General features: G+C 41.5%; 1 protein-coding gene across 5 annotated transcripts in view; it reads right to left on the reverse strand.

Moving 5' to 3' along the window:
• Nucleotides 1–25599, reverse strand: part of LOC139657866 (protocadherin Fat 3-like) — a 148297-nt gene that overhangs the window by 88277 nt on the left and 34421 nt on the right. For all 5 annotated transcript variants that reach the window (XM_071535817.1, XM_071535818.1, XM_071535815.1 and 2 more), the window contains exon 2: nucleotides 15244–15564. In XM_071535817.1, coding sequence (XP_071391918.1) covers nucleotides 15244–15564 — 321 coding nt within the window. The remainder of the gene's footprint in view (nucleotides 1–15243; nucleotides 15565–25599) is intronic.

The following is a 25599-nucleotide window of genomic DNA, read 5'->3' on the forward strand; positions in this document are numbered from 1 at the left end:
AGTTTCAATGACGTATAGACCTGCTCATCAGTCAGTCTATGTTCTCCCAATTAAGCAAATAATTGACTTTATAATATTACTGCTTGCCTACAAATCACTAAATGGCCTAAGACCAGCATACATTTCCGACCTGCTTGCACCCCATGAGTCCTCCAGAACACTTAGGTCAGCTGGGTTTGGACTATTAACAGTCAGAACAAAACATGGTGAGGCAGCATTCACTTACTATGCCGCATACAACTGGAACAGACTTCCAAATGATCTTAGACATGCTCCAACTCTAACCACTTTTAAAACTAGGCTTAAAACTTCTATGTTCTCCATCGCCTATAATTAAACTCCAAATATATGTAAATATGTGTGTGTGGTTTATGTATGTATGTAGTTGTATCAACAGAACTTATATTTTTATACTGTAACACTCGGTTTCAGTGGTCAGAAACTCTTTTCTTGTTTTTAATTTTCTTACTTTTACTTATTTACTTTTATCTTATCCATCTCTGTTTTTATCTCTCTCTTTTAATCATGTAAAGCACTTTGAGTTGCCCTGTGTACGAATTGCGCTATATAAGTAAACTTGACTTGACTTTGTGTCTGTCTGTCCCTGTCTGTGAGCTTCCAGTTGCCGTTCCATTTTGCTGATGCAGTTTGTCTGACATATGTTGTCACGATTTTCCACACTGTTCTCCTGACACATTAAATCATTTTACAGCTTTTGTGACCAGTGCTTTATGACTTTTGACTATTTTGGCCTGTGAGAATCTCTGTTAGTTACCACATGTTGCTTTGAAAACTCACATATAAAAGCTTAATATGACTGGCCTGTGTAGCTGCCTTTGCAATTGTGATTTAGTTACTTCCAATCCTTTTTCGAGTTTCCATTATTTTGTCCATCATCTGTATGTATATGAGTATTATGCAGACATGCTCATGCATATGCATATGCCCACAGGCTCACACACACCATCTGAGAAAGCATCACACACAGCTGGCTTCCATGTGGCATATTCAGTAAGGCTGCCCATGTCTCAGGTCAGAGGGTAAATAAAGCCTGTCCTCACTGCACTAGTTTCAACACCATCATCAGCTTCCATTAGTGTCCAATTCACCTGTCTGCCAGTGTGTGTGTGTGTGTGTGTGGCTTAGATGTCACCGTGGTTGGCTGGCAGTTATTTGGCCCAACAATCAGTAAAACAGAAACAAAGAATCATCCATGGCGAGTGGAATATCAATAACCACTGATCAGACATTGGTGAAACCTGGTGAAATGATGTATCTCACCACTGTGTTCACACACACACACTCACAATCAATTCAAGTTATCTGTCTAAGCCTTAGACTGGTCTTAGATTCTCAGGTTGGACTAGGCTAATTAAGACTGTCTGTTACTTAAATATTACGACTGGCTTTATTTGAGGTAGGAAAGATAGCCACCTTCCCCCTGGCTAATCTTGAGTTAAGAACTTTGTTGTTATGGCAACGAGTCGGCCTAACTGAGGGTGGGAAGTTTAAATACTGAAGCTTTTTCATAAAAGACGGCAAATCTCTGTTTTTTGGAAAGACCTGAAGACGAGAACGAGACAGAAACAACACATTAGAGATCTCAATCAAGAAGTTGTAGGAACGGGTAAATATAAGTGTCTATAGCAAGTTTGACTTAAGGTCACATTTAAGACTAAGACTAGGTCTATCTTTATGCAACTGGCCCCTTGATTCCCTATTATCCAGGCCATCTAATCCAGTGATTCCAGTGACCTTTTTCATATCAAGGACCCTAATTTAGTCCTCATTAGGGCCACAGACCCCCATTTCATGAGATTTTGTCTCTCGGACCCAAATCTGAGAATATTTTTATTGCTAGATATGATTTTGTCCAGAATTCCAAGACTACCTGTATTGTAGGCAGAGAGATAACAGTGAAACTATGATCAAAACAGTCATTCTTCTGCATTCTCTAATTGTGTTAACTTCTTGTGAATGAAATAATGGTGAAGTTTAACAACTCATCGATTTGCTGGGGACCCTCTGGAACCCCCTCAAGGACCCCTGGTGGTCCCCGGACCCCACGTTGAGAACCGCTGATCTAATCGATCATCTAATAGTCAAAACCTTACCTCATCTAAGACTGTCTTTGGCCATTTGGCCAATTCATAGTGAACAGTGAATTCATGTGAACCAGAGAGCTGCTGGAAAAGAGCATGGTGCTTCGTCCTCTCTCTCTGGATAAATCAAGGTTTTAAAAAATGGTTATTAATTCAGGATAAATAACCCTGTTTCACACCTAGAGAGCCTGTCATCTTTCAGTGCTGAGAGTTTTTTAAGGTACACCACACACACACTCAGTTGCTCGTCCCCTCTCTCCCTTCTCCACGCTGGTCCCTCTCTCTCCTCCTGGTGGCTACCGGCCTTATGAATGAAGCGGGAGGCCATTAGCGACGCAATTATACAACATTAGCTCAAACGCCTAGCAGCCAAAAGCTGCTTAATTGCCGTTGTGTGTCGGTGCGGCTCGGCCAGTGACATTCAGGATGAGGAAGCCCGGGAAGAAATGGAGGGGGAGGGGGGGGGGGGGGTTCAGCCAAGTCTGCCATAAAGCCAAGTGTATAGGCTCCGTGGAAATGCATTAACCGGACTGGAAGACTGAGCAGCAATGAACTCAATCTATATGTTCAGTCAATATCCTATTTGGATTCAAAAAGCAGATAACAAAATGACTTGGGTTTGGTGTTTGAGTCTGTGTGAGCTTTGGCAATCTGAGGATCTTTGGGCAAAGTGGAACACACACCAATATTGATGAGGTGCAGGCTGGCGGATCAAAGCTTTGACAGCCTGACATGGAATTAATATCCGCTGCTGTCTAAAGGATAAAAAACAGCAATGTTATCTTAATGTGCTACACTTTCCTCCTTTAATAAATTCTTTTTTTTTTCACTTTTTTGGGGATATTTTGTATTAAAAACATTCACCTTGTCTATAATTTCATATTACTATTTGCTGTTTCGATGTGTAGGGAGCAAAAAGAGGGATGTGAAAATAAGGAAGAGGTCAACCTTCAGATTTTCTTTTTTTTTTTTTACTTAAGGCAAAAATTAGAAAAAATGAAAAACAAGTCATTATTCCAGCATTGTTTTTTTTTTTTATTATTTCAAACTGGATCTGGGCTGAAGGGAGGACACACTTTACCTCCTTTGATCACACATCAGACTGAATATGAAAGAGGAAACAGAGAAATGGATGAATGACTCACACCAAGGACAGTGGAAAACACTCAAACGCATTTATCTCTTACTAGCTCTATAGTGTCCATTTGTTAAGTAGGACTGGGAAGTATGGGGAAAAAGATTGATTACAGGATGATTAGAGTGTGCAACAGAACAGCAGTCGACAAAATGAGTGCAGGGTATTTACAATGTGAAAAATATATCAAAATATTAAATATCTGCTATATAGAAATATAGAAATATCAATATGCATGCAGTATGAAATAGGTGTAACCGTTCTAAAAGGATCAGCACATGCAGTATGTTACAGTCAGAGGGAGATCGGAATCTGACAGCAAATAATAAACGTTTGAATGTGAATATTGTCAGCACATATAAACCTACTGAGGTTTATATGTGTGAGGATAGATTATGCACACACACAAAACAACAAAAAAAAGACTGTAAATTACCAGCTATTTTTGATCACTTATATCTGTCTATATGACACTACATTAGCTATACAAGCAAAATATTATAACATGTCAATCAAACCAAAATCTATTTATTGTTGTGAATAGGGGTGAGCGATAATTCACTATTATCGTTTATTGTCATTCTGTGGAATCATATCATGATGATATAAAGATATTTTAATATCGTGACACATTTCTGCTGTCTAAATTGATGATGACAAGCAAATTTTACTTAAAAACTCTCATAAAATGAGGTATGGTAGGAATATTACTTGAATATTTCTGTTTTGTTTGACATCACACTAACATTACCATTCGGTTCAATGAGATGAACATTAATTTGATTATTTAACGTGATTTTGCATACATGAACCATATCGTGATATATATTGATATCGACAAAAATCCTTATGATTATCATGATATTGATTTCAACCATATCGCCCAGCCCTAGTTGTGAATCTCAAGTGCTGCTGCGGTTAAAATGAAAACCAGGTAGCCAATAAAAGCTGATGGCCAATGTTCAATATTCCCTAACAGTGTGAAAGAGTCAGAACGCTGACATGCTTTCATCTGTCAGTGAAGGTTAGGAGGCCTGATGTTACTGTCACAGCTGCTTTGATGTCCCTTATCAAGGTTATGGGGCTTCAGCACGGAAAAAAAGATAAATTTGCATAATACACTAGAGGAAATACTTCAGTCATTAGATACAAACCTGCTCTCTATAGACTGGGGAAGAAAAGATATGAAGACAGGGATGAAAAGAGAGAAGCAGAAAGGAGACAGAAGGGAGAAAAAGAGAGAGGGCGTAATTTGAAAGCGTATAAAGAGCAGGAAGGGGAAGAAGGGATGGGTCAAAATGGAGGGTGAGTGTAGCGCTGACACATTTTACTGTCCAGAGAAACAGTCCTGAATACTGAGAATTACTGCTGAGACAAGCACACAGAGGGGGAGGGAGAGAGAGAGAGAGCGAGAGAGAGAGAGAGAGAGAGAGAGAGAACCTTCCACTGTGGAAAGACAAACGGTCTTTGAATGTCAAATGGCTGCCAGAGAGGTGAGTCCTTGTGAAGATCTGAGGGGAGCTGGATTGGTTTAACGGGATAGTTCACACAAAAATTTAAATTCGGCCATTATCTACCCATCTTCATGCCATGTACAATATCGGATGAGTGTTTTTTTTCTTCATACAACTTACCAGGAGTTCGCCAAATTTCTTCCAAATGATGGGTAGATAATGTCCAAAGGGAGGAAGGATGGATGGATAGAAGGGAGGAAGGAAGCAAGGAAAGAAGAGAGGGAGGAAGGAAGGACTGTGGTGGTGATGAACTGAGAAAACTGAACGCAAACGCAAATCTCACACAATGAGACACGTTTGTTAATGTGTGTGTGTGTGTTGATTACCATATAGATAGGTTTACTGAAGCCTGTGTGATGAATGGGGGAATTAAGGCCGCCACAATACCTGCAATTTACTTACAGTGTAAATGAGCCAGGAAAGACGAGGCTGGCAGGCAGGGAGAGACTGGCCCGACAACAGAGGATTATGAAGGACAATAAGACACGGAAAAAAGACAACTAAAAACAACAACTAATTCAAATTACCTGCCAGACTGCCCCATACAAGCTAATGAGACACAAGCTACTGTCAATTTAATCCTTAGGCCACATCCACACTGATATGTTTTCGTTAACTTTTGCTACGTTTACGCCTAGCGTCCACACTACCACTGCTTCCTGTTTACACCGGCACACGCATGCCCAGTGTACGTGAATGGTCATGTGATATGCGTTTTCAGGCGTGTTAGTATGGACGGAGATTATTTCTGAAACGCTCGTGTGGACGGGGATCGTTTTAAAATGCTGTTTTAAAGCGGAAACATATTAGTGTGGATGTGGCCTTAAACCTTGTCTGGGAATGCACGTGTGCCAAAGAAGGTCAAAAGAAGGAGCTGTATCCCAGGTGAACTAGGCCAGAAACAGGCCAAATCCTTAAAAGCACCGAAATTGGTCTACTATGTCCTGAACATATTCAGAATTGGGAGTCATTGCAAAAATAGTACCAATCAGCTGTAGAGGGTTTTCCTCCATATCTGCTTGAAATGGACATGTCAAAAATGGGGGGGGGGGGGGGGGAGTGCCGAAAATGTTCAGGGAATCAAATTGTACAAGTAGACCAATTTTGGTGCGTGTATGCCAATCTTAAGGATTCATCTACATTTCACGTATGCAGGGATAAAACCCTTTTGGTTTACTTCACCTAACTGCCATCCCCAGTCTAGGTATTGAGACATAGATGGCTTGCAGGTGATCCTAGGGCTGGGTGGTACTAACGCTATGAAAGGTGCAGTGCTATAACGTTTCTCTGCGGTATGGATTCTGACGATACAGTGTCTACCAGTAGAGCCTCATCATTTCACTTGACCTGGAAATGGAAATGCTGTCCAAATATTTGTTGTCATAAAATTTGCCCTTATTGGGATGCACCAGCCAATCGTGTGGCCAGCTGCCCTGGACAGTCATGCTTTCACTGATTTATTTGGAAATGCAGGAGGAGAAATGGCGACTGAATGCGCTACAGACCATAAATAGGAATCTGCTTCATCACCTCAAAATCCAAACACCTTGTGGGATATGAGGAAAGCAATAGAAAAAGCAAGTGAATGGTGGAGCAGAGATGGGAGGACCAACACTCGCTCCGCAGTTCTGTTTACGCGCTCAGGTCGGATCTTGGCTGTATTGAGATCTGATCTCAAAATCTACATGGTGGCCTGGCTCGCATTGCGATTGTATCTCAGTTGTGTGTGGACGTAAATCCAGCCACAATCTGGATATTGCAAGCAATGCCATTACTTTACCACACCCCCACTGACGTGCTTCCCATTTGACGAACCACCAAAGAGCCATGGCCACTCTTTTACGCACGATCACGGAGGCTCTAAGGTGAGTGTTTCGCCGCTGAGGATTATCTCGAAGCTAGAGGTGTACAAAGTGGAAAGTACGTTTCGGAGATGCGTTTCCCACCAGTGTCAATCTCGGAAGCCATCGTCTATCGGTCTGATGATGATTAGACTTCGGGGGCGACGGCCAATATTTCGAGGTTTCCGGTGTAGCCAGCGGACATCCGGGCCAAGACTTCCTCTTCTGTGCGCCGGTCATTGTTTACAGTCCGATTAGCAACTTGAGACGCGAGAATGGAGTTGGAGTTGAGAGACGACATCTCATATGCAGATATCTGTTTATAGAGATTAGCCGAAATGTCATCTGGACCTAAAACACCTATAAAAAGTCCGGCGTAGACGTCGTCTCTCAACTCCACCTCCATTCTCGCGTCTCAAGTTGCTAATCGGACTGTAAACAATGACCGGCGCACGAAAGAGGAAGTCTTGGCCCGGATGTCCGCTGGCTACACCGGAAACCCCGAAATATTGGCTGTCGCCCCCAGAGTCTAATCGTCGTCAGACCGATAGACGATGGGTTCCGAGATTGCACCAGTGTTGGCTGCATTCTTGGGACCGCATTTCCTTCTCCAGTGGGACCAGAAGAGCGCTGAGGAACATGATTTGTGCATAAAGCATACACCTCAACAACTGCCGCCTGTTGCAAGTTCTAGGGCTAGAAATGTGAAAAAAAAGTCCAAAGGGAGAGCTTGTCTTGTCTCGTTTCTTGATTATAATATTGTAATATAAACAAATCCGATCTTGTATCTACAAGTGTCATGTGTGGACACATCAATGTGAGCTGATCTGAGATCTGATCTGACAGTTCTGATTGCTCAAGGTGCATTGAAAAGACAGGTGTATGCAAGGACATGGCTCTCTTTCAAACTATTGAATCTAAGGTATTTATCCCTGAGTTTTTAACTTCAAAAGCATTTTGTTGAAATAAAGAAAAAAACAATATACTGTGATATATGCCGATATCAACTATGCTTCAAATTATACCCAGGGTTCCCACGATGGTCCTGATGTAAAATTCCATGACTCTTCCATGAGCACCTTAATGACTTAAAAGTGTTTTTCAGTTTTTCTAACCCAAACCCTAACCTTCTAATGCAATGAGTATGCAAAACAAGTTGTATTCCTGTAAAGTGACTGATTCATAATTTTTTTTTAAATATTCCCTGGCTCCCCCAGAGAATTTATCAAATTCCCTGACTTTCCCTGCCTGCAATACATCTCTTAAAAGTCCATGATATTCTAGGACCTGTGGGAAGCCTGGATAATGCAATATGAATTTTAGGCTCTCCCCATCTTTCTTTCTCTCTGAATCAGAATAGCTTTATTAATATGACAAGTCTACTTGTGTTGCCTATGCACTCATGGATATTAAAATAATTCATATTGAACGTAACAAAAGTAAGAGCCAGTTTATACTTGGAGACGATATTTACAGATATACTTCAACAGAAAAAAATGAATCCAAAACAATAAACCAATTTCTTTCAGGGATTACAGTAGTTTATTCAACATTTTTCTGTTTGGCTGGTCAATACCCATTTGTGTTGCTCTTAGTCTGCAAATTGTGACATAAATATACCAAATTTGCAGCACTTTCAAGTGAATGGTTCTCATCACCTAATACAATTTTCATCTTTTTTTTTTTATCTGTTAGGGCTTGGAAGCCCTTGATTCTATGATCAAACATCGATGATAGGAAGATTTATTTAGGACATTACTGTATAAACTGTGTCTCATCTCAAATGCATGTCACTGGACTGAGACCATACACTGCAACAGGTATTTATTTACAGAGGTTTCCTTGTATAGCCGCTTGTACAGAGGAGCACTCTGACTCATTCAGCTGAGTTCCATGTACTCCAATGTTGGATTTAACAGTGGCATTTAGCCAGGCTGGCACCGCAGGGCTGATGGGTTTGGTAAGAGAGGACTATGGATTGGTGCAGTAAATTACTGCCAGCAGGGAAGCCGGGAGCTGCCGGAGAGCCAGGGATGATGGGTCGATGAACATACTCATCAACTCATCAATATCTGCAGCGCTATCTGCAGCACTTTCCAGCTCTGTGGACTGAAGGCTGGGGGGTGGAGGGTGGCTGGAGTTACATCTAGCATCAATAAAATACTAAATGTTCTCTGTATTATGTGGGGGAGTGTAATCACACACATAGGGTATACATATATACCTATCATGCACAGGGGTGCACACACACACACACACACACACACACACATAGCTCAATAATCTCAAACCACACTGAAAACTCCTACTACCTGGTGTAAATAAGAGTTTCTCATTTCTCTCCTTATCTTGAACATGCAGACTATTATCAGATTATTATCAGACTAATAAAGTAAAATGGACAAGGAAGCTGGTCTGTGTGTGTGGACAGAGACAGAAAGTGAGAGACTTTCTATTTGGCATAGAATTTGTGACACTCAAAATATTTCATGACTTTCACAGCCTATACCCAATCGAGTTTACCGTAAACAGTAGATGCTTCCACATTATGGCCAGCATGAAATGGGTGGGACTAACCACCAAAGCAGTTCTAAGAAATTAGATGAACCATTAAAAGCTGAAAAAAATGACAGTCCTCATGCTAGACATTCATAGCGAGCTTTTCATGACTGAATTAAAATCATTGCACTTGAGCTGGGCTTTTCATGACTGGAGGACAAAGCAGAACCAATACCATCGCCACCAGTCAAGTGCAGCCTAATTCCTCCACGCCTAATATTGCTTCATAATTCAGACACAGACAAAGGCAGCTAGCTTAGCGCTACATATTTCATTACAATACATGAAACTGATATGCTAGCTAAAACGGCTAAATATAGCCTGGCATTTGTTAGCAGTGTAGAGCAAAGGGCCTGGAGGAGCAACATTAGCATCACTGGTTAGCAGTGTTGGTTTGTAGTTTCACTACAGCAGTGATTCTCAACCTTTTTCATATCAAGGACCCCTAATTTAGTCCACATTAGAGCAGCAGACCCCCATTTGATGAGATTTTGTCTCTCGGACCCAAATCTGAGAATATTTTTATTGTTTGATATGATTTTGTCCAGAAATGTATGACTATCTGCATTGTAGGTAGAGAGATAACAGAGAAACTATGATCAATACAATCATTCTTCTACATTCTCTAATTGTGTTAACTTCTTGTAAATGAAATAATGCTGAAGGTTAACAATTCAATCAATTTGCTGGGGACCCCCTGGACCCCCTCAAGGACCACTGGTGGTCCCTGGACCCCACGCTGAGAACCACTGCACTACAGCATGCTAGTAGCCTACTAGCATGTAGTAAAACCAGTACAGTTTGAAGTAGATTGGTAGTTCAACAAAATTCAAATTCCAACAAAATTTGGATTTTTAGGTTTTTGTTTTTTTTACTTTTTCGTCATTATTAGGCATAGCTATCTTCTGTATCTACCAACTATTTTGGGTATAAACCCAATATAGGCTGATGGACTCAAAAAATGAGTGTAGTTTGGTTTGGGTTTATGTCCAGACTGGGTGTAAATATAGGTAGAGCTGCAACTATTAATCGATTAATCGATTAGTTGTCAACTATTAAATTAATCGCCAACTATTTTGATAATCGATTAATCGGTTTGAGTAATTTTTTAAGAAAAATAAGTCAAAATTCTCTGATTCCAGCTTCTTAAATGTGAATATTTTCTGGTTTCTTTCCTCCTCTATGACAGTAAACTGAATATCTTTGGGTTGTGGACAAAACAAGACGTTTGAGGACGTCATCTTGGGCTTTGGGAAACACTGATCCACATTTTTCACCATTTTCTGACATTTTATAGACCAAACAACTAATCGATGAATTGAGAAAATAATCGACAGATTAATCGACAATGAAAATAATCGTTAGTTGCAGCCCTAAATATAGGAGTGATAGACATTACATCCAACAGAAAGTTAGTGTGATGGTATTTGATTTGTTTACATCTACATGCTACCTTTTTTAATTGTGAACATCCTAATGAGTGGTATTTTACAGTCATGTGCTTTTGTATTACATGACATTGCAGATGTAGATATATTTTTTACTTTTGCTTCTTATTCTCAGTAATTTAAGTTATCAAAGCTATATTTGTCTTGAGCTTGCTTCTTCCCATGTGAAGTAACTGGCAGCCTGTAAACCCAGACTCTCTGAGCGGATTCCCAGACACTGCTGGTTAACATGCTGTAGTTACAACTACATTACATACAAATGCACTGTGCTCTGTTTCATGCCCTGTAGGTCACTAAGCTGCCAGAGAAAAGAGGAATGGAGGTTGGAAAGAGAGAGAAATAAATGAATAAACAGAGAGAGAGCGAGAGAGAGAGAGAGAGAGAGAGAAAAGAAAAAGACGAGGCCACAACATAGATGGAGCGAGGAAAAAACAAAAAAAGACAGAGTGAAAGAGTGTAAATCAGAGAGGAGGAGTGCCACGGGCGTATGGATGAGCTGCAGTCCCTCATCAATGTTTCATAACCCACAAAATCAAATATTCAACACACACCGCCTAGAAAGAGAGAGAGAGAGAGAGAGAGAGAGAGAGAGAGAGAGACAGAGAGAGAGACATAGGTGGAGAACGGGAGAAACTAGCAAGAGTCAATGGAAAAACCTGGGGGGAAAAGAGACTGAGATTATGAGGGGACGGCAGAAAAGGATGAGTGGACAAAAAGTAGAGGACGAAAGATGACAATACAAAAAAAACAGACTGGGACTTTAATACAGGGAAAGAGAGAGAAAGAGAGGCACATAAGTAGTTGCTGGAGATGTGGTGAATGGGTGGAAAATGATAATTCAAAGCAAAGGGATCTTGGCTAAATTAAAGATAAATATAGCTGCAGCCAATTAGCTCTCTCTCTTTCTCTCTCTGTCTCTCTCCCCCTCTCTCTATCTCTCCCTCTCCGCCCCGACCCTTATCTCCATAGCTTTAACAAGCTGCGTCTGATGCAGCATGCATAGAGTGTGTGTGTGTGTGTGTGTGTGTGTGTGTGTGTGTGTGTGTGTGTGTGTGTGTGTGTGTGTGTGTGTGCCCCCAAATGCTGCGGCAGCTGCTGTTGTTCCTCCCTGCATTCTCCTTCCAGCCATTGCTCTCTCTCTCTCTCCCTCTCTCTCTCTCTCTCTCTCTCTCTCTCTCCCCCTCTGTTTCATCCTGTCAAGTCTATCTTTGAAGCTGCTTCACGGAAAGACACACACACACACACACACACACACACACACACTCACTACAGCTGTCATGATTCCAACATTTTCCCTCAATACTAGTGCCGGACCAATTACCTCCAATTAGATTTTTAAAGTGTCATCAGCAGCAAAGCAAAACCCTCATGAACACCAGAAAACTGTAATTATTTATCATGTCACGACTAGTAGAGAAAAGATATGTCACATTATCTAACAACATCAACAAAACCTCAGTGGACTTCAACCCTGTTTACCATTAATTTGTATGGAAATAAGCGTGCCTTGTGCTTTATGCTGTCGTGTCTCTGCTACTAATATGCACTGATATACTTTTAACCTGACGTCTTCTATCAGTCACATTTAGCATCCTTCCTAGTCAGGGTTGAAAAAAAAATCTGTTACATTTCCTAAAACAATAATATATTCAGATTACAGACACTAAAATTTAGATGACTACTTGTGGGAAATTTTGCAAGAGAAAGGATATACTCTGAAATACATTTCCTGAAAGTTGTAATTTTTGCACTTTTTCTTATCTGTACCTTTACACCTCAAATATGGCAACGTGATTTGTAATTAATAGTAATCAGATCCTTGGGTTGCGCTGAATTTTGAGGAGGCAACAAGTAACTGTAACCTACCCGACCCTGTTCTTACTAAAGTACTACTTCATTCACTAGTTCATTAAGGGAGACATAAAACACATAAAAGCACAAGATTCATACTACTCTGGTATGAGTATGAACTGTATACTAGAGCCACACACACATAACTGGCATGTAGGGAAACTCCATTAGCCTACGTGACACCCAGTGTGTGAAGCTTCCTTATCTCACACACGAACACACACACACACACACACACACACACACACACTCACACAAGCTTTAATTGCACTGACCCCCATTACTGACAAGAAAGGCAAGAGACTGCAGGGCAAAGAGATTACTTCCACCACAATGTGATGCTATTAAGACAAATAATGTATGCACTAACAGAGAGATGTGTATGAAGCACATACTGCATGCATTAACATGCAATGAATTACAATTGAATGTTTCTTTTGTCTGTAATTGCTGATAACACTGATATTTATTGATTTTTGTCATCTGTTTATTTACGATTACTTGAACTGGTACACAATATTACTTTGGCAGTGTTAGGTAGAATTGCATGTAGAGCCATATATGCAGTAACATAGTGATTTGAATGGAATTGTATGAAGAAGAACCTCTTCCCCCTGCACTCAGACAGACAAGCAGCAGATTCCAGAGGAACATGTAGGTCACATCAGAGACTTCACAATCTGGCAGGATGAAGCCAGGCACCTATTCAGATTTTTTTTTTAGCCTCGCTCTAACAGACAGACAGACAGACAGACAGACAGACAGACAGACTTCAACCTGTTACCAATCCATCAGCAGCTTATCCTCACTTGTGGCATCAACAAACTAAGCCAACCTCCAGACTTCCTGAAAAAATCAGCTGCCTAGTAGGGCTGTGCACAAGTCCACTATTGAGTGTGTGGTCCAAACGAATATTCAAATATTCACATTTCAAAATATATAAAAAAAAAAAAAATATTCCAAATTAAAATATTCAGTATGAGCCAGAAATGGCCATAGGCTAAATCAGATTATGGACAAAAAGCCTCACTTCCATCAGTCTCTACTCTCTTTTAGGGCTGAATGATTTTGAAAAAATATCTAATTGCGATTATTTTGACTGATATTGCAATTGCAATATGATTTGTGATATTAGAGGGAATGATCATTTTTACATCGTTATTCTCATTTTCATTGAAAAACGTATTAAAATGATTATGGTGTGATTTTTGCGGGGATCTGTACCAAACAAAGATGTTTTCTTAAGTCTGTAGAATATGATGTGTAGGCCAGGACATCTCTGCAGCACCACAATATTTCATTTAAAATGGTATTTTGACACGTTTCACCTTTAACAAATATTGCGCCTCCTGCGATTTGAAAATTGCAGTAGGCCATATTGCGATTTCGATAAAATTTTGATTAATTGTTCAGCCCTACTCTCTTTTCTGATTGGCTAATATCTGTATGAATCGCGTTGTCAGTGAGGAGAGAGATTCTCTCAGTTCAAATGTTGTCCTGCTAGTTTGGCTATCTCCATCTTCCTGGCTGATAGAAAAAGCTGGATGGAGCCATGCTGCCTTCCACTGAATCAAACTGGCCTTTAATGTCTTTGATAAAGATAGAACTGCTAGTGAAAGCAGCTAGCATGAGGACAAAACGACAGAGAAAGGTGGAGGGTATTTAAATGACACTGGACACCCTCTGGTGGCCCTCAGGGGCCATTTGGTGGGAAAAAAGTTGATGTGGAAATCCATACTCTCAGTATTGGAAGCCATGGGTTTGGTTTAGTAATCTCAAAGTAACTTTTTCTGCAGCAAAAGTGGACTTTGGTTCACAAGCTGCATCAAGCCAGCCAGAGATAACTAGAATAAGAACAAAATTCAGGCTACTTGGCCTTCAAAATAAAAGCATAAAATTTGCCACATTTGAAAAGAGAAAAAAAGAATACAGTACTTGGGTGTACAGAACAAGAAAATCATATAAAATACTGCGTGGAAACTGTAACAACATTGCTCTTATTGAGCTCTACATAGTTCACTCTATTCAAATTATTTTAATGATGTACCTCATTATTTTAAAACAAGTGTGAAAACTGAAGCCCACTCACAATGAAAAAGTTCAACAAAATATATGCAAAAATAATCAAACAATCTAAAATGACACAGCTTACCATATCGGGAAACCAGGAAACTATAAAATGAGTCTTCTACTAGCTAGCCAAACACTTCCACAAGCAGTTTGTATTGTAGAGAATCAATCTTCCAGAGCAACTGCAGTGAAAACTAGCATCAGCAGGATCATTAGCTGGTTACTACCACAGGCATTTTAGACATGGCAGGACCTAATGAAAATACTACAGGATCTCTGCTGGCCCCTCTGGTGAACAGGAAAACTACAATTACAGTTACAAAAGTCGAGATCAATCCCTGCCAACAGGAATAGGGTTTTTATGACCCATTCCTACTACCTTGGCCCAACAAATCCACCTGCCCTGCAGTGGACCAGAGGAAACTAACTGAACACTGTTACGCCATACAGCTTAGTGTTTAGTGGAAGCCGCCAGCTCACTTAAAAGTATCGTCTATCATGTCAGCCACTCCACCTTAAAGCGATGATGGAGATGTTCAAACTAAAATGTAATGAAATCTGATAGTCTCTCTCTCTCTCTCTCTCCCTGGCAAACTTTCAGACCAACACACACAAACACATTTCATTCATTCCCCATTCTGTTCAATCCAAAGAACCTAGCTACCATGTCTGTTAGCAAGACAAAACCTTACACACACACACCAAGCCGGCCCAGCTGCTCACCTGTTCGAGGGTTGATGGTAAAGAAGTTCTGCGGGTTTCCGCTGATGATGCGGTAGCTGAGCCTGTCGGCGGTGGCGGGCATGACGTCCGGGTCCTGGGCCTGGATCTGGATCACCGAAACGTCCCGCGGCGAGTTCTCCGGCACCGAGGGCCGGTAGAGCGGCTCCGAGGTCAGCGGGGCGTTGTCGTTCACGTCCTCCACCTGGACGAAGACCTCGATGGCGGCGAACTGGGGAACCACGCCATGGTCGCTGGCGTACACCGTCAACCAGTAGGAGTCCTTGGTCTCGCGGTCCAGCATGTCTGTGGTGTAGATCACTCCTGGGGGAGGAAGAGAGAGAGGATTTGCATTGATTGCTTGTAGGGCTGGGCAATATATCGATATTATATCGATATCGTGATATGAGACTAGATATCGTCTTAGATTTTGGATATCGTAATATCGTGATATGGCATAAGTGTCTTTTCCTGGTTTTAAAGGCTGCATTACAGTAAAGTGATGTCATTTTCTGAACTTACCAGACTGTTCTAGCTGTTCTATTATTTGCCTTTACCCACTTAGTCATTATATTCACATTACTGATGATTATTTATCAAAAATCTCATGGTGTAAATATTTTGTGAAAGCACCAATAGTCATCCCTACAATATTGTCGCAATATCGATATCGAGGTATTTGGTAAAAAATATTGTGATATTTGATTTTGTCCATATCGCCCTGCTCTACTTACAACTGAACATTTAGCCCACTTCGTAGGAAATACCGAGATATATATCGTGTATCGCCATTCAGCCTAAAAATACCGAGATATGATTTTTGGTCCATATCGCCCAGCCCTAATTGCTTGGTTAAATGAGGGGAGGAATCTGGTTGGTTTTGGGTCGAGGCATGTAAATATCATAACTGGGCTAGAATAACCTGGTAGGCTCATATTACGACTACGAGAAACCTCATTGCCATATTAAACAGGCTACTATGGCGCGGAAACATAGCCAGTGTTTTAGTTGTCAAGATACTCGACTCAAGCTGAAATTAGTCTGCAGCTGAAATGAAGTTATTTTGGTTTAGCTTCTCTTTTATCCGCTCGCCCCCTTGGAGAGAGGCAAGGAGCTTGGCGTTACTGCAAAAAAAATAATCCTACACAAAGTAATGTCAAGAGAACGTTCTTCCACTGCAGCCGCATGGCCAATTACTTCCATTTTCAGCAAGAAAAAAAAAAGAGCGATTTTAGTGTGCCGCATCCCTTTAATGTTAGAAGTAATCGGAAACAAGCAGGAAAACAGCGAGGCAAGAGAGAGACATGAGAGTCTCAGGATATTAGGGTGTAGAAGAGAGTTTCCTCTGTGCAGATGATTCGTTTTTGTTTTTTGCTTTTTTTTTCTGAATGCTTTGTGTTGAAGTGATGAATATCAATGCTGTATTCAGGCCTGCAGACAGTCTGCAGAGACCCAATGACTGAGTGAATGATGCAAGAACGATGTCTGTAATTTTGACAATGTGCCCAGTCTCTCTCACCCCCTGCTATGAGGAGTTCCCCTGCTATCCTTCAATACGTGATAGTTTGCAGGTTAAGCCACGACTGCAATACCTTGTTAAACAAATGGCTGTAGAAAAAAACCGATAAATAAATGGCTGTAAAAATGGCTGTTTAGTTCCATGTGGAGGAAGATCCTGCCACCAGAACTCACCAGACTGAAATAATGACTAAATAACTACTTCAAAAAGACAGATGATCCAACCCTCACAAATTCTGCCTTTCCGTGTCAGCAATTATTTTGCACAGTCGGGTGTCTCGTTTTTGGAATACTCTCGTCTCTTTTGAGACTCTTCGATTACAGTTAATTATTATAACACATTCACAAACCCTGCATGTCTGCTATCACTCAACGCAACGCTCACCTCTCCACCAATAAAATCAAATAAACTACCTCACAAGACCTCCAAGGACCCCTACCCTATCTCTGGTAAACCACTTTATTCCTTTAATCTAAACACACACATAGAGTGTATATCCAATCCAAAGAGACTGAGTGCCTTGTAAAATGCTGTGAAAAGCCTGCAGGCTGCTTAAAGAGGGGTGGATGCTATCAAGGCCACAGCCAATGTGTTAAACACATGACTTAGTCCTGCACCGCCTCAATAGTCTATGGAAAGTCTAGTCAAAACCCCTGTGACCTCTGAACTTGTGTGTGTGTGTGTGTGTGTATGCGCTCTCTTGTGGGTTGTGTGTCTCACAGTGTCAGTGCCAGGGAGAGCTTGCATTTGTCTACACCAGCCAAAGCATTTACGTGTGTGTTCTGTGGATGTGTGTGTGTGTGTGTGTAACTGCGTTGAGTGCACTGTTGCCGCCTCTTTATTATCCAACTCAGACCTTAACATTGACTTGGCTTGTTGTCTAAGTGGCTGATTACTCTCTTCAATAAGCACTTCTATCCATGTTGAATCCTCCTGGGCTTTCACATAACTGCTGTTGGCTAATGCCCACACACGCGCACACATACACACACACACACACACACACACACACACACACACGTATCTTTAGAATGTTAGTGTAAAGCTCTTAGCCCCTCCATTAGCTCACATGCTTTAGAGGAGAAGCTCATGAGATATTAAAGCTGAGTGTTGCTGCTGGCACTTTCAGGACAACTTCGGAACAGGAAGACACACCCAAGCATGATGGGAGCTATTAGCGTCCGCTGCCTTGTACACGGACGTGTGTGTGCGTGTGTGTGTGTGTGTTGAGACAGGTGAAGTGGCAACTTGATCTGTCTGCTTTCGGAAGTGGAAGTGCTCTATTGGTAATGGAAGATTTACACTAAGCTCAGGCAGAACGGAAAAGTGCGTCAGAGTCGGTGCGAATGCATGTGAAGTCAAAGGAAGGAGGCGAACGGAGCAGGATGAATGCAAATGGGTTCTCGGTGATGCAAATTGAAGCAAAGAGGTGTTCGATTTTTCAATTCGAGGGAGAAATTCAACCTGATTTATTCACCTTGTTCCAGTAGTGAGGTCTGCATCAAGTACAGCGGGTGGACAAAATGATGAAAACACGAAAAATGCAGCTGTACGGGCCAGTCTTATTAAAGAGTAACTGAACCCCCAATTGCTGAACCCCAAACCCAAATCTGTGGTGAAGCCTGACACCTAATGGTGAAAAGTAGGGTACTGCACTGCTCATCTGCTATTGGCTGGTCTTTGTGCCAGGCGATGTCACCACCTGTTGTACTCTATGGAAGGTGACATCACCTGGCACAAACACCAGCCAATAGCAGATGGCCAGTGCAGGTGGCAGGTAGGTGTCAGGCTTCACCACAGATTTTGGTGGGGTTTGGTTACTCTTTAAGTTGAATGGCAGGCAGTATGTGTCAGCTATTAAAGAACTCTGACAATCACCACTTTAAAGTAAGTTTTCAAAGCAACATGAGTCCCAACAGCAACAGCACAGTCCAGGACTTGATGACAGCATCCAAGGAGGACTGAAGCTGATGTTCCCATATTCCAAGATGATCCACACTTCTGAACAGTAGGATGACTCCCACCATTGAACCTTTATGGGAAGTGGATTTCCACCTCCTTCATCCCTCAAAGACCTGGAGGCTTTCCCTCTTGAAGAAAGGTCCAATAGTCCAGTACACACAGTTCAGGATGCAGGATGACAGCAGGACCAGGAGGACTGAAGCTCTTCTACTCCTTTAGTTGATGTTTAATATTCACATATTGTTAGCTGTTCCTGTTATTCTGGCCACCCCCTGTATACTAATCAGTTTGAGATCAGAAAACTGGAACCTAGACTGTGTTTTGGCCACATGACACTCATCCAGCTCAACCCCCGATTCTGATCTTAAAGTGAAAACTGTAAAACACACTAGTCTTATTCCCTGCTCATGATGGTACATGTGTGCGCACACACACACACACACACACACACACACACGCACACACGCGCACGCACACATACACAAGTGTGCATAGAAGAAGCTATTATTCATATGGTGGCAGACAGTGCTGTGTGAGTAGATATGGAAATAATATCCCCGAACTCTATCCGTCTTACTTAGCTAGAATGTACACACACACACACACACACACACACTGCCAGTCCAGTGAATGAAGCCATCAACAAAGGAGGGAGTTTAAGGGGGAATTCTCTAGTAAGTGAGGCCAGTCTATGACGTGTTGATGCTTTCTGAAGCTTCTCCAATGACAGTGAGTGGGGGGGGGGGGGCGGACTCAAAACTACAGCCATCAGCTTCCTTTTAAAATCAGCGAAAGTCTTTTGTTGCCATTGCACTGGTGTTCCAATGACAATTAGAAGCGATTAGGATTGAACTCTGTATGGGTGCCTTTTTCCATTAAGCTTAAACATCCTTTAGTAGTATTTATCCGAAACCAAAACCGTCACTCATGCTCACACACACATTTTGCATCAAATCACGCTCATTTATTTAAACCTGAATCCTGTAGCCTGACTGTCCAGCTGGTGGAAACTCTAATCCTGCTGCTGCGGCTTTGATGGAACAGGCTTTCTATCAAGAGTCGTTCTGCATCTTCTGCACCGGACCTGAAAATCCTTCTCTTGAAAAGGGTGATCCTCGAGATCTGCGTTTTGTTTTGAAGCCGTGACCAGCAGCTAGTAGAAGTCACTGTCGGTCGGTCGGTCCCAAAAATGTGTGGACGCTTTAATAAAGAGTCACTGAGCCTCACTGCTGTGTCACTTTGAGTTGAGCTTGGTTGGTAAAGCACTACAAACTCACCACAGATTGCCTGATATCAGACAGAATTGTCAACTCGTTCCACTCCATTTCCATCTTCAGTCTGACATTGCCTCCACTCTAACCGATTTCCGTGGGGGAGGGGGATTCGATTTTCCCTAACCAACCACTAGAGACCGACGTATCCGCCTGAATGTAACGTCATTTTAAGTCGACACTGATGCGTAGCCATGACAACACCAGAGACGGTTCAGAAAATATAGAGCATCTTTGACAAGACGGAGCCAAGTAAAAACAAAGTACGACGACTTTTAATGGATTTAGAACAGCCTGGATAGCAGCGTCTATCTTGTCTATAGCGGTCGCCATTGTTGTTATTACTCGGTGGTTCCGGCGCACAGCTTGACATAAGCTTGATGACGGCGTTAGTCCCGCCCCTGGCGCTGATTGGCTAATCGTTAGTCCCCCCCGGCGCTCATTGGACCGATCATTTTTCAACCGAGAAACCGCTGTTTCATGTCACGATGCCAGACCAGAATCAGTCAACTGGTGGAGTGGGCGGATTCAAAGGTCTGGACCCAGGCAACACCATAGACACACTAAGCCCCTATAACAATACTATATCTCAGAGGTTCCCAAACTGGGGGGCGCGCCCCCTAGAGGGGGGAACAGAGGATCTACAGGGGGGGCGCGACATAATACCCCCCCACATTGCGTTCACATTGAGGAGCGGTTTCCACTCAAATCGGCAGTTTGAGAGAACCTGCTGTTAAAAGTGGGGAAATCTGGGTTGTTGCACTGTTCCTACGTTCAATTGAAAAATTTAAAGTTAATTTTACTTTAAATGTGAAAAGATATTCAAGAATGTTCACAAGAAATAAGTCAGAAAGCACTGACTGAAATCTATACTATCTTTTTGGAAGTTGATTTTATTTATTCTTTTCAGGAAAACAAACTGAACAACTGAGAGTTGTTGGGGGGTGGGTATATAAATATGTAAATATGTAAATATGAAAATGTTCCTATATCATAAAAGGGGGGCCTGACAGAAAAAGTTTGGGAACCACTGCTATATCTAGTGATTTTTCACTTTTCAGTCTGTATTTTAGCCAAGCTTTTTTTTCTCTGGGTTAGATTGCTGTGTAGCCTGGATTGTTATCTGTCTTGTCAGCTCTGTGCCTATAAATGAATATAAAGCCCAGAGCATTTCGATCTTTTTGGGGCTGAGGCACACCAAAGGTCAAACTCAAACCTCAAGGTACACCTACATCTTAGTGTAGTCACATATTAACACATATTACACATATACACATTACATATCTTATCTTTATATTGTACTCAGAGATATTTCACACACGCACACACACACACACACACACTTCTATGAGGGGTCAATAAGCAGGATTGGCCAACTCAAATCTTGTTAATGTGAATTCAGAAATAATTATAAATCATAATATAACAGTACAAATTCCGCTGGTGTGTGCAACTAAAAAAAGGCATCAAATAGGCAGCAATGTAAAAAAGTGGTCATAATTATGTAATAACACTTGAATGAATTCAGAACATACAGCAAATGTTAAGTGGACAAAATGCCTACATATGAACCAGCATTAAATGAAACAATAGTAAGCCGTCAGGGTCTTTACATGAATACAATTAAGATAATTACCAACGGACAAGGATGGCAATATTAATGCGAACATCTGAATATGTTAGGCTTAGTTTTGAGACTGTTGATACTCTGCTGTACTCACTATATACCAATGACTGTGTATCCCATTCTGAATCTGTGCAGCAGATTTTTAAATATGCAGATGACACAACAGTGGCAGGCGTGATAAGGAACGGTGATGAATCAGCCTACAGGGCTGAGGCGGGGGTCCTAGTGGAGTGGTGTAGGGCAAACAACACTGGTTTTAAACATCGCTAAGACAAAAGAAATGATAATTGACTTCCGGAGGGGTGGGGCGGTCCTCCCTCCAGTGGTCATCAATGACCAGATAGCGAAGAGGGCTGACACTTTTAAATTCCTTGGCACCACCATATGCCACACTCTGAAATGGGAAGTCAAACACCAGCCACATAATGAAGAAGGCATGTATCAGACGCAAGATGCAGAAGGTGATCGCCGACCCTTCTCTCCCTGCTAGCTCCCTCTTCAAACCCCTCCCCTCCCCTCCCCTCCCCTCCCCTCCCCTCCGGAAGAAGATTACAGGTGCAGGACTTCTCGCCTCAGGAACAGTACATATCCTGAGGCTGTTTGTTACCTGAACTCTGACGCACAAGCACTAGTAGCAGTAGAGCAAGCATTAGCCAACATGCACTTTAAAATGAATGTAGCAGCACAAAGCACTTTAGGACTTTATCATATTATGTATGTTTGAATGTATAAATGTGATAACTGTTTTTGCTGTTCTTATTTTATATATTTTATTTACTTATGTGTGTTGTTTTTTTTTGTCTGTTCTTAAGAGCTGCACTGAGGCAAATTCCTATCAATTGGCAATAAAATATTGAATTGAATTGAATTGAATTGAATTGAATTGAATTGAATTGAAGTGAATTGAATTGAATTGAATTGAATTGAGTAAAATGCACTGGAGGTCTCAAAATTCCACGGCGCACTTGACCCCGCCTGGAGGCACCTCAGGGTGCCGCAGCACGCCGTTTGAAAACCTCTGGCCTACAGTAACCTTTCTCTTGCGCCAGGAGTTCAGTTACATGATTGAAGCCAAAAGACTGAAGCGACAAAAGCTGACATGACCGCCACCCGCCTTCTCAAGGCGCCAAGCTGGTCACAGCTTATCAAGAACTGCATGCTTTTTTTTTTTTTTATTTCATCTCCATCTTTGGTGTTATTCCATCCATATTCCCCATTGCTGTGTTTTTGCACCGCACTTCCCAGAGATCACTTGTCAATCTGTAGGGCTATTTCAAAAGATGACCCCTTTATTTATGCACTTCTTGTTCTTAGCATAGTATTGGAGTCCTCTGCCCTTATTAGCAGGTACACCTGATGGCAGTGATGGTGGCTAGTGGCCCTGGATAGGAGATTCGGGTAAATAACTAAAATCTAAATGTAATCCCTGGGGAAACATGAAGCAGGGACGAAGCACTTAAATCATTAACACTACCTTAATCTCCCGCTGCAACCATTAACCAGCTACACACACACACACACACACACACACACACACACACACACACACTCCCTCTCTCTCTCTCTCAATGCACACTCAGACATGTGCTCATGCTGAGGTTCACTATGCAGACTATGTTACCAACACACACACACACACACACACAGGTACAGCGTGTCATTGTTTTTTAGTCCCGTGGGACCGGTGACTGTTCAAGGTTAGCTGTAATTAATTCAGATTTGCCCTGTGCTTGTTCTGTGTCTCTCTCTTCATTCGTCTCTGCCTCCTTCCGGCCCCTCGGCTGCACTACAATTAATAGCTACGCACCATGCTAGAACATTGCTTTTAATAGCCTGAGTCGCTGCTTACAAGCCCGCTTTCCAATTAAGAGCCTGGAATTAACTACAAATGTCACAGGAGTGCCAGACATAAAACACAGCGGAGAGCAGAGAGAGAGAGAGACAGAGAGCCAACATCGCCATCACCATCCAATCCACTTTACGCAGTAAAACGCAGAAATGAACCAGACCCGCTGGGTTGGTACAGAACTGAGTGAGATGGAATGGAAGCATGGTGAGGACTTTGCCATCCATCTTATTTAAAAAGGCCTAAGCGATGAGCCATCTGATTTAGGGCTGCAACTAACGATTATTTTCATTGTCGATTAATCTGTCGATTATTTTCTCGATTCATCGATTAGTTGTTTGGTCTATAAAATGTCAGAAAATGGTGAAAAATGTCGATCAGTGTTTCCCAAAGCCCAAGATGACGTCCTCAAATGTCTTGTTTTGTCCACAACCCAAAGATATTCAGTTTACTGTCATAGAGGAGGAAAGAAACCAGAAAATATTCACATTTAAGAAGCTGGAATCAGAGAATTTTGACTTATTTTTCTTAAAAAATTACTCAAACCGATTAATCGATCATCAAAATAATTGGCGATTAATTTAATAGTTGACAACTAATCGATTAATCGATTAATCGTTGCAGCTCTAATCTGATTCATATCCCAAGCCCTCCCATACTAGTCTAAGGTCACTCCTCACAGAAGATAGGTGTGGATGGGCTCAGATGACCAGGCTTTGGTTTCATCTTGAGTGATCTTCCAGGCATTCCCTGGAAAATAAATCAACACTTCCAAGCGATTTTAGGCTGACTTAAACATATTTCCTTTCTTTGAATGAAGCCAGCCTAAATACCCATCAGTCAGCTGGGCTAGACCTTAGTGGGAGAACTAGTGCAATTTTGGAGAACCAAGAGGATGCGTCATCATGTTAAGTTTGTACTTTGTGTTCTAGACCTGTAGACAAATTCCCATGTGTACTTTGGAAGTACAAAAACCGCTGAGTACTCCAGGGTATACTGGGATTACAGCAGCAATAGTCCAACTATTGTCCTATTGTCCTCTAAATTAGACAATATTCTGATTAAGCGGTTTACATGGCTTGTTTATGGAACTATTCCATTCATATTCCTGTTTACATGCTGCAGAGCATAGTCCGATTAATAGGTGTTTTCTGGTGTCAGTCGTCTTTTTACTCTGTAAACAAGTTTGCTCAGATGAAGGTGTATACATGTCTAAAATATCCTTCAATAACGCAAAAAAATGAAATACTCCACATGTCTTAATGTGATGATGCTTACGACGACCTTATTTGGGTTAAGGTAATCAGAAAATGCTGTTTACAGTCTATTGTTGTCATGTATAACTATAATACTGCCATGTCATGTTTTTTTTGGGTTTTTTTCCCTTTGATGTATGTATATATGTATATGTATCCATACGTATGTATCTGTGTATATGCATATGTGGATATATGTGTGCATGTATATATGCATATTTGCATATGAACTCTTTTTTTTTTCTTTAATGTCTATGTGAGGTTAGAGATGGAGTATATGAGGGAGGGGGGTGAGGCCTTTGCGTGCAAATAAAAAAATGTGTGTAAAATTTATAAAAAAAATAAAATAAAATCAATTTCAGACTATTGTCTTAATCGAGTTAATATCAGATCATTGCTGTCCATGTAAACATAGTCACTGTTATTGAATATGCTGATATCAGACCAACTATAACAGAGTGATGGAGGAGCAGAATTCCTCTTACCATGTTACATATCAAATCAAATGAAAGCTCTATAATGTCCAGTGAAAGCGGCGTTACCTTCACCTTTGGGTCATGGTTAATTAAAGTGGAACTTGGTATCAGCAGTGAATCCCCATGGCTGCACAATTAATCATATATTATTTCCATATATCACAATTTCAGTTCCCGCATTTAATAACTGTCGACCTTGAAGTTTTGCTTTTCTCAGGTGACACTGGTGAATGAATTTTCTTAGTGGGCCAAATTCCAACAAATTGTCAACCAGATTTTAGGTGGACTGGGATCCAGTTCAAGTGGTGGTGGACTATTTGATGCAGCTGTTTGACTCCAACTGCTGTAGTTGAAAATGCTTCTCAGATCACAAAATGGGGCTGCAACACTGATGTCATCTTA

The sequence above is a fragment of the Centroberyx affinis genome, unplaced genomic scaffold (genome assembly GCF_046629955.1).
Source record: "Centroberyx affinis isolate AG114_WGS23_722 - 3 ecotype Tasmania unplaced genomic scaffold, CSIRO-AGI_Caff_v1 ptg002772l_1, whole genome shotgun sequence".
Lineage (NCBI taxonomy): Eukaryota > Metazoa > Chordata > Actinopteri > Beryciformes > Berycidae > Centroberyx > Centroberyx affinis.